The 11079-nt window shown below is 38.8% G+C and overlaps 1 protein-coding gene across 1 annotated transcript in view; it reads right to left on the bottom strand.

Annotated features, from left to right (window-relative positions):
- Positions 1-2681: 2681 nt before the first annotated feature.
- The window catches only part of rab2a (RAB2A, member RAS oncogene family), a 91588-nt gene continuing 83190 nt past the window's right edge, over positions 2682-11079 (bottom strand). The window contains exons 7-8 of the mRNA XM_067980151.1: positions 10475-10543; positions 2682-3977 (exon numbers count right to left, since the gene is read on the bottom strand). Of these exons, the coding sequence (XP_067836252.1) occupies positions 3882-3977; positions 10475-10543 (165 nt within the window). The 3' untranslated portion in view covers positions 2682-3881. The remainder of the gene's footprint in view (positions 3978-10474; positions 10544-11079) is intronic.

Raw genomic sequence — 11079 nt, 5'->3', positions numbered from 1 at the left:
GATGTGAACACCATAGCAGGCAAAGGTCTTAACTGAACAGCACCCTAGGGCAATATTAAATACCGACAAACCCTCAGAAAAAAAATCTAAATGTAGTAAGGATGTCAGCAGTTCTGGAAACTGTTTTCTTATTTCAAATTGAAAACAGAATTATGCAGGCACTGTTGTAAGGACTGAGGTGTAACCAGAGATCAAACAATAAATCCAGGTATGATCATACAGTGGTTACTGTATCAGTGGCATCTTATCTTATTCATTTCACAACAGAATCATAGAAAGTTACGGTACAGCAGGAGGCCATTCAGCCCATTGTGTCCGTGCCGGCCAAAAAGGAGCTATCCAGCTTAATCACACTTTTCAGCACTTGCTCCGTAGCCCTGTCGGTTATGGCACTTCCAGTGCCCATCCAAGTACTTTTTAAATAAGTTGAGGGTTTCTGCCTCTACCACCCTTTCAGGCAGTGAGTTCCAGACTCCTACCACTCTCTGGATGAAAACATTTCTCCTCAGCTCCCCTCTAGTCCTTCTACCAATTACTTTAAATCTATGCCCCCTGGTCACTGACCACTCTGCTAAAGGGAAATAGGTCCTCCCTATCCATTATCTAGTCCAGTCATAATTTTATATACCTCAATTAAATCTCCCCTCAGTCCCCTCTGTTCCAAACAACCGCAGCCTATCCAATCTTTTCTCATAGCTACAATTCTCCAGCCCAGGCAACATCCTCAAATCTCCTCTGTACCCTCTCTCGTGCAATCACATCTTTCCTGTAATGTGACGACCAGAACTGAACGCAGTACTCAAGCTGTGGCCTAACCAATGCTTTGTACAGTTCTAGCATAACCTCCCTGCTCTTATATTCTATACCTCAGCTAATGGAGGAAAGTATCCTGTATACCTTTTTAAACCACCTTATCTACCTGTCCTGTTACCTTCAGGAATCTGTGGACATGTACTCCAAGGTCCCTTTGTTCCTCTACACCCCTCAGTATTCTCCCATTTATATTGTACTCCCTGCCTTGTTTGCCCTCCTCAAATGTATTACTTCACACTTCTCTGGATTGAATTCCATTTGCCACTTTTCTGCCCACCTGACCAGTCCATTGATATCTTTCTGCAGTCTACAGCTTACCTCAATATCAACCACATGACCAATTTTTGTATCTTCTGCAAACTTCTTGATCAAGCCCCCCACATTCAAGTCCAAATCATTTATACCACAAAAAGCAAGGGATCTACTACTGAGCCTTCCAGTCACAAAAAGACCCATTAACCATTACCCTTTGCTTCTTGCCACTGAGCCAATTTTGGATCCAACTAGCCACTTTCCCTTAGATCCCATGGGCTTTTACTTTTTTGACCAGTCTGCCATGTGGGAACTTGTCAAAATCCTTGCTAAAATCCATGTACACTACATCAAATGCGTTACCATCAACCCTCCTTGTTACCGCCACAAAAAATTCAATCAAGTTGGTCAGACACAACCTGCCCTTAACAAATCTATGCTGAATGTCCTTGATTAACCAGTGCCTTTCTAAATGATGATTTATGCTGTCCCTCAGAATCGATTCCAATAATTTGACCACCACCGAGGTTCGTCTGACTGGCCTATCTTTCTCCCTTTTTAATCAACAGTACAACATGCAACATTGTACTCCGGCACCAGGCCTATAGCCAAGGAGGATTGGAAAATGGTCAAAGCCTCCGCTATTTCCTCCCTTGCTTCTCTTAGCAGCCTGGGGTACATTTCATCCTGGCCTGGCAATTTATCTACTTTCCCCTCTCATTATGTTTATCCCATCCAATATTTCACTCAACTACAATGTCTGCATCGTTCCCCCTCTTTTGTGAAGACAGACACAAAGTATTCATTCAGAGCTATGCCCACATCTTCTGCCTCCAGAGACCAAAAAGGTAACCTAATAGGCCCTACTCTTTCCTTAGTTATCCTCTTGCTCTCTATGTACTTATAAAACATTAGGTTTTCCTTAATTTTGCTTGCCAGTATTTTTTTATGCCCTCTTTGCTTTCCTAATTTGACTCCTGTACTTTCTATACTCTAAGCTTTCTGCAGTATTGAGCTCTTGGTGTCTGACATAAGCTTCCCTTTTTATCTTGCCCTGTATCATCCAGGGGGCTCTAGATTTGGCAGTCCCATCCTTTTTGTTTGTGGGAACCCCTTGAATGCCTCCCACTGCTCCGATACGGATTTATCTTCAAGTAGCTGTTCCAAGTCCGCTTTTGCTAAATCACTTCTCAGCTTAGTAAAATTGGCCTTTCCTCAATTTAGAACTTTTACTTCTGTTCTATCTGACCTTTTCCATAACTATGCTAAATCTAATTGAATTATGATCACTACCACCAAAATGCTCTCCCCACTGATACTCCTTTCACCTGCCCAGCTTCATTCCCTAAAACTAAATCCAGGACTGCCCCCTCTCTTGTTGGGCTTGCTATGTACTGGCTAAAAAAGTTCTTCTGAATGCAATTTAAGAATTCTGTGCCCTCTATACCTTTTGCACTGATTGTATCCCAGTTAATATTAGGGTAATACTGCTACCAATGGCTTCCTTACTGCTTGATTATCTTTGATCTGCTTTGCTATATAGCTGTCAGCAAGTTTTTTCCAGTAGCGTTAAAAGGTCCTTCCCCAAAAAATTCAAGCCATATTTGATACTATGATAAAATGGCAATACACAATTAACATTTATTGATCAGACACCATTCAGTTTAAATAGTTTTGGTTTAAACACAAATTCCTTATTTAATGTTCAACTGTGTATAGATTTAAGGAAAGTGGGGTTCACAAACCTACAGCCTGTTCAGTTTTTGTCAGGTTGTTTCATTCTGGCAGGTTTATTAGTTTATCACCCCTATACAATAAACAAGATCTTCACTGACAAAACAGAACAGACCGCCAAGAAAGAAAAACTTTACACCACTTTTACATCTAATTTTAAAGCTTGTGTTTAAATTTACTGGTCAAAGAAATACATGCGGATAAAAATGTATTTGTGATGAGAAAAAGGTCTATATTTCTCAATGCACCATCCCAAACATAACAAAAAGAACCCTCTTTCAGCTGCCATTTGTTTTAATCTCAGCATCAAACTATTCTTTAAGGCAAACCACTGATCCATTTCTGAAGGGGTGCTCTAAAGAAGCTGAATAGACATTTGGCATTAAAATGGATAAATGATATGAAGTCTCCAATAATGTACATTTAACACGAGTTACATCTGAGAGATATGGGCAGGGAAAAGCAGATAGTATTGAGACCAGAAGTCAAACCACCTCAAATTTAGTATAGACAAAGCTTCAGACTAGAACAATGCTGCCATTTTAAGCTGAAGATGTCCAAAAGACATTGGTGATCTGCTTAACTGCAAAGGGATTTCAGCTTGGCCAACATACACCCAAGCGTAATATTTTAAACTATATATACACACAAAGTGGATGATAAATATAGAATTAAAACAGTCCTCTAGCGTTTCTCCACAGCATTTGAAATTTGACAGCTTTTACAGTTTGATATTATGAAACAGTAATAGGAATTTTAACCCACACAATTAAAATACTCAAGATGAAATTTGTAGTGTTTAATACAATTCATTTTGTAGTCAAGGGCAAAATCGACAAAAGAACATCAAACAGAAAAATGAACTGTAAATAGGTACGAGTACAATTTTCAAATCCTGTCTTTAAGCAAATATTAGCTTTCTGCTGAGAACAGTATATACGACAAGTTTTACAAGATTTATGAAGGACTTTCCGGATATCTCCTATTAGATAAACCATATAGTAATGGCGTCACTTCTTGGACTGGTGTAGAAGGGTGAAAGGTAATAGGCCCAAGTCAAGCAGATAGATAGTTGAGGAACCTCAACAGCAACCTCCACCAGCCTGTTGTCCTCCATGGCTGCCCGAATGTGATGCATTGGTAGCAGCGTGCTGTGGTCCAATCTTTATGCCATTTGCCTTGAATAAAAGAGAAAAAGTAGTTACAAGAATATGTAACTGATTCATTAAATAGGAATTTAGCAGCAGCAAGAACTTTGTAAAAGTCAACTTTTAATATATTTTCACCCTAGTAAATATCAAACTATTGTACTTAACTAAACATATTACCAAATTAGAAGTTCTCTCTCACTTTCCCATACTACAAGACAATGATCTGGATCACAGGCTGCCCTCAACACAGCACTGGATGGGTCCACTACAGATGGATTTCTGAAGCTCATCCACTGTTTCACTGACCCGGAGTGCTTTCATTTCCTATATTGTAGTTTACCAAAGAAACTGTCAATATTTAACTCGAGAAAAGATTGAGTTTGGGAGGGAGAGAAAAAGTATACTGTTCTCTTCCTCCTCTTTCCTAAAAACTGGTATCACCAGAAACATCAGTAGTTTGTCTCCTCCCCACCCCACACCCCACCTAGAGATATGCTTTTTAAGGTCTCTGTACTCAGCAGACATTAACTATGGAACATTGGAAAAAAGATAGTGAAGCATTTGAAGCAGAAAAAGATGACAACCAGAGGTAGGTCCTAGAAAGCTTTAGACATTATCTAGATTGGTATATGGAGATATTTTACATATATTGGAATTATTTTTGCAGGCAGTTAATGAAGATGGTGGCTAATATACCTTATATTCTCCTACCCTTTCCCAAGGCTGTTTATTTTAATTTTGCTTGAACTAAAAAGGGTGCCAGGTTGGAGGGAGGGTGGGGAAATAAACCTTAACTACTGGCAATGCCCTTCTTTACCTGTCAATACAGTAAGACAGGAAGTTTGTATTCTTCCATACCAAAGTGGATTGTGCCACTATCACAATTACTATTACTCCAGTTAGCAATCTAGTAAAGAACTGATGAAAAATCACCACTGCAGTTTACAGATTTGACAAAACTGCAACTCAAGCTTAAACTCTAACCATTTGGTTGTGAATCGAATGCTCTTATTGCTACAGCACCAGATTGTAAAGACAAGTTTAGGGATACAAGCTTCGCTCTGGTAACTTACTCCATGTTTATTATTCTTTGCATGAATAGTTCTCCCCAAATTCCCTACTTCTAATTTTTATTTTATTGCCTGGTTTTGAACCCTTAATTACTGTGAAGATTTAGATCAATTTTGTCAATCTACCCAAGAAATTTTCAACCCTTGTGTTAAATCCTCAATAAGAACCATCTGGATATTCTTAGACTTTCCTCCTAACTTAGATTCCAAAGCCCTGAAAAGAGGAGAAAGAAGAAAAACAGGCAGATTGCCATTTGGTGACTCCTGCTAGAAAGGTGAATTTGTTGCCATTAAGTGAGTATACAATAAGGCTCTGGTTTACTGCTCCCCCTATCAAATAGCCTATTGACACATTGTTTAGGTTCATGTGAAAACTGCAAGGACCTGGCCACCATGGAACTCTACACCAACATAAGTCAGCATCTTAAGAGGAAGGAAAACATTATAAAATCATTTATAAAACTATAAATACAGCAAGAAAATGCTGTATAATCTTTGAACATATGTACCCAATATTTAAACGCCAGTTTATACATATTGAAAAAGTACAACTCTACTTGAGCTTGCTTTTGTCATTTGGATATAAATAATCCAGCTTCTGTTATCCACAATATATAATTCACAATTACATAATCACATGTACTGTTTTATATCCCTAATAAAAAGAACCAAAAGGAGCTTTTGAAAAATGAAAAACGACCTACAATAGTCAGTATATAACTTGCGCTAAACAGGTGCTCCACATAAATAATTCCCTATTGTGTAAGTGAGCAGAATATAAAAACACTGATCCTCTAGGCACCAATTCTTTTGCCAGTTTGAATCAGCTGTACATGCCAAGAGTACGAGTGTTCTATGTCATCAATAATCTCAACACTCCCCAAAGACATGGCAGTTTGCCAAGAACCCACACACGAGTGTACAGAGCACTTTCATTCATCAAACAGACTTATCTTAACACTTACTGGCTCAAGTGGTTACACCTTAAACCTACTTTTTTTTTCCAAGTCATGGTTAACAAAAAAGTTTGCTTAGAAGAAATGTACAGTATGATAAATCTCAGGTTTTTCTAATGCTTGGCAGTCATTCCATTTTTACATTAGCCTTGGGGTTTCTGGCAGCAGTTTTGTATTTACACCAGATGATGCGGTTTAAGTTCACTCTAACTCCTCTTTATTGAATGCATGCCCTATGGCTCATTGGTTTCACCCATCTGGGCTAGTAGCAACCTTTTGAGATATCAGGAAGCACAAACTTGGCACTTAGCCAGGTAACAAAAGGGTTGGTGGCTTCTGACAACATAAAACCCTGAATCTTTGTCAGCTAGCAAAGAAGATAGCTAGTGAAAAAAATTACCAAAGACATGTTTCTCTTTAAAACTGTATAAAATGTCAGTTATTGTAACATTTTTGCATAATACTGTTCACAAAATAAACACCCTTTGTGAGCGTCTGATGTACCATGATATAAGATGGTGTACTTCCTTTTTAAAACCACCCCTAATATTTTATAACTCATTTTTCAGACACCATTGCTTCTAAGATGGCATTGAGAGCTACTGCACAATGAATTGTTTTTAAACTTGTGACCAGGTTTATAGAAGTTTCAACAAAGGAGTTCTGTAAAAATGTTCTTAAAAAAAATCAAGGGCTATTATAGAAGTTCAAAATATTACTAAAATCAAAGGATAATTTTATTCATTAGTTAGAAAGAGCCACGTAGGTCAGAATAGGTAAAAAAAAACTTTCTGGTGTGAACCGTAGGCAGCTTTTATATTGGATTCTAGGAGACCGACATTCATGGGCCAACTCCCCGCACTTGCACTAAATCTGGCTTTTATTCTGTTGGTAGAACTTTTTTTTAAAAAAAAGACTAAGGTTCTGCTGCCAAGATAATAATTCAGATTTAATGCAAATGAGGGATGCTGGTCTCCTGTAATCTGAACTAAAGTATAAAAGCAGCTTTAACTGATGTAGGTACTAAAGAGTTTATGCAGATATTACTATGGAATTCCCAGCTATGTGCTTAAAAATGTTCACAAATTAAAGACTGCAAAGGACAAAGTTTGTTCAAAACAGTATTTCAAGTACAAACCATATCCCTAGTAAATCACATATCGATTATCACTAAGAACAGAAAGAGCACCACCCAAAAACTTGAGTACATGTTTTTGGTTTCATTAAAAGCACCTGTATAAATGGTCCTGCCATTCTGGAAAACCCATCAACTGCTCATGTGCTGTTGTGGTATGTGTGAAATATATTTAACTAAACTCTTCAAAATGGGGGAGCATTTAAAGTCAATTAAATTTGATTAAAAAGTACAAATTACAATAGAATAAAAATCAAGGAAAGGCCTTCTGTTTTATTCTTGTAAGACCAGCTACAATGATTTGTCACCTTTAAGATTAATCAAGTAGCTTGGATGATTAGGTCAGACAATTTACCAGTTTTAGGTTTAAAGAACACAGAGGTGGGTTTGCTAAGTCTTCTCTACCAGAATCAAGTTATGCAGAAAAAATTAAACCAGCAGGAAGAGCCAAACTAGGTTAGGAGTTACATTCTTTTGTATCCTCCACACATTTGCTGTAGTCAAGCACCAGCCCACAGTTCTACTGTGGGGGTGGAGGGGAAAAAAAAATCACAAGGCACAATCTCCCTTTAATACATGGTGACATTAAAGTCAAAGACACCTCATGTGGCCATCTCCACTCCTGTGCCACTAATTTGTTTCAAAGTGTAAACTTTGTTATAGCACTGAGTTTTCAAATCTTTGCAAATTCTTAAAAATTTATTTACCAATTTTTTCATCCTCAATTTGGTCTCTTCAAATCTGACATCTTGTCAAAAAGAAAAATGTTATCTAAGCCACAACCCCATCAGATTCAAGCCCTGGATAAATGTTCAGACATTCAACATAGCTTCTGGCCACAATCGTTGCCTCTGCTCAAAGTAGGATCCTGGCACCTGCAATGTCTGTCTGGGCTTTTCTGCCCATACCAAACATAACAGATTTTTTTTTTTACACAGGCAACAAAGCACCCTGCAGGAGAGAGGAGGAGAAAAAATAAAATCAAGAAATCCAACAATGCATCTGCCGATTCTGTCCCATCTTCCAGTAGTGCTCCTCAAACTGCAGACAACACTTAAATCTGTATCATCTGGCATCTTTGTCCAATTAGCATACAAGACAATGATGTTCCCTGCCGCACCCATAAGGCTACTTACCATAGATCTAAATATCATTTCAGTTAATGCACACTTTCCTGTACGTGTGCCTGATCTCACCTTCCCAAAGGAGAAACTGCTCAACTGTTGGACCAGATTATGCATCTGGATCTAATTGACAGCCTGACTCAAAAATTTAGACCAGGGCTTAATGTCACCAACTCAGACTTATAACTTTATTAAATCAAATAAATTTATACCATGTTGCTGCTCTAAGAACATTAGTTTTCTCCAGTGTGGCATAACATTTATTCTTGAATATGAAACATCTCATTCACCTGCAGCTAAAAATCCAACTCCAACTGTGTTCATTTCAGCCTTTAATTTCCTCTTGCTTCAGTTTGGTCAAATCACCCTCTAGCACTGGTTCATGAGATTACTCTGGAAGCTGAATGCACCTGGTGTCAAACTGGAACTTCAATTGGCTATTGCCCAAATTAATGTGCCCTTCTTTCAAATTTTTGGGATATTTTAGTACTTAAAATACATTAGGGTTTCCAATGATTGGATGACATTTTCATTTAGGTCAAGAAATTGATTCCTTTTTAATCATCCTAAATTAGTTAGAAAAAGGTTTCACTGTTAATGCCCACAGGGTTCCAGTTTATTATATGCAGCAGTTATTTGTTTTCTATGCTGTTAAGGCAGAAGGAGTCCAAGCATTTTGTCTTTGTAGTCCATATAGATGCATACCATGGAGCCTACATAAAGTTTAAATACAAATTCCCATTAATTTGCATCTCAATTTACTAACAGATTGGAGGATATGAAGAGGAGCTGCCAGCAACCTCCATTTACCTCCAGAAAGTTAAACGGGCATTGTACATTGGACAGTAAGGGAGAGCAGTTGGGACTGGAGGCCATCTAGCTACTGTTTCAGACAGCTAGCAGAAGGCCCTGAAGCTAGTGGGAATTAACGCTACTGCAGCAGCGGATATGTTCCCTGTCCATTCTTGGGATACCTTCATGCCCAGGTGAAGGACAGGACATGCAAATGAACTGAGCCCAGAAGTTTCTGGGTTCAGCTGCATGCCGGTCAAGTGTAGTGCAGCAGCTCACCACCTGACTTGCACTAGGGTAGAAGGAAAGTGGATAGTGTGGAAAGAGAAACAATTGAAGGAAGTGAGTTACTTACCCCATAGAGGCACTTGATTTTTTTTTTGGGGGGGGGGGGGCGGGGGTGTCTCCTACAACAAAGGGTAATTTAAAATAAAGTGTTTAACAGGCTTCGGGAAGTAATCTGATTCAGGTTTTTCTATGAAGCCACTTCCCGATGCACATGGAATCCAATTCATGATAGCAGCTCTCTTCAGAGAGAAGCAAGACTCAAAATTTGGAGTCTCGACAGGGAAGGTAGCATGCAGAGAAAGAATACTGAAATAGAAGTATCTCCTACAAGGTAACATCTTATTTTTTTTAAATATGGAAGTACTTGGCATACTCCCTTCCTCCATCTTCATCCCATTCTGTAGTTCTTTACAGAATTAGCAAACTGCAGTATCATTCCTTTTGGGCTTATATTCAAATCAGTTATAGAAATCATAGAATCAAACAATGATACAGCACAGGAAGCGACCATTCGGCCCATCATGCTTGTGCTGGCTCTTTGAAAGAGCTAACCAATTAGTCGCACTCCCCTGCTCTTTCCCCCATAGCCCTGCAATTTTTTTCTACTTCAAGTATTTATCCAATTCCCTTTTGAAAGTTATTATTGAATTTGCTTCCACTACCCTTTCAGGCAGTACATTCCTGCATAAAATTTCTTTCTTCATGCCATCTCTGGTTCTTTTGCCAGAACTGGAAAACCCATCAGGTCCGAACACAGATCCTCAGATCCTGCTAATCTGAAAAACATCCCTACTGTTTGCTTTATATCCCTCATCCATGAGGCTACATTCCATTCAATATCATGCTTTTAATACCATGGGAGGAAAATCAATTCAGAGCGGATGGAAAAAAATTGAGGACTGGCCTGACGAGGTGGCCAGGCATGATACTAGGGAAGCTGTGGTATTGAACTAGTTTTCCTTATAATGCATGGCAATGAGGAGAATAATGATCTTTTGAGTGACATCAGGTCACCTATTGCTGACTTCAGAATCATACATACAACACTATATGACGACCTAAATTTTCTTCATACGAAATTACACTACATTGCTATAAACAGTCAGAACTAGAAGATAACAAAATGAGCATATTCAAAATTAGGCAAAATAATTCTTACCTCATTATTTATATCAAAGACGCCTTCCTGTATCTTCTCATAGATCTCCCTAGCTGTGTTAATAAATGCCTGAAATTTGAAAAAAAAATCACTTAAAGCACAGTTAATAATCTCAATACTTCAACTATCATTTCCATTAGTTACTTTTTTTCATTATTTGTTCATGGGATGTGGGCATCACTGGCAATGCCAGCATTTATTGCCCATCCCTAATTGCCCTTGAGAAGGTAGTGGTGAGCCGCCTTCTTGAACTGCTGCAATCCGTGTGGTGAATGTTCTCCCACAGTGCCGTTAGGTAGGGAGTTCCAGGATTTTGACCCAGCGACAATGAAGGAACGGAGATATATTTCCAAGTCGGGATGGTGTGTGTGACTTGGAGGGGAACGTGCAGGTGGTGTTCCCATGTGCCTGCTGCCCTCATCCTTCTAGGTGGTAGAGGTTGCGGGTTTGGGAGGTGCTGTCGAAGAAGCCTTGGCGAGTTGTTGCAGTGCATCTTGTGGATGGTACACACTGCAGCCAGTGTGCTGGTGGTGAAGGGAGTGCCAAATACTTTACATCTAATCAAAGTCAAAACACTCAAAAAGTTATACATTGGGAAAGTGGGT

Source organism: Heptranchias perlo, chromosome 3, assembly GCF_035084215.1.
Source record: "Heptranchias perlo isolate sHepPer1 chromosome 3, sHepPer1.hap1, whole genome shotgun sequence".
NCBI classification, from domain to species: domain Eukaryota; kingdom Metazoa; phylum Chordata; class Chondrichthyes; order Hexanchiformes; family Hexanchidae; genus Heptranchias; species Heptranchias perlo.
This window is presented reverse-complemented; position numbering and strand designations above follow the sequence as displayed.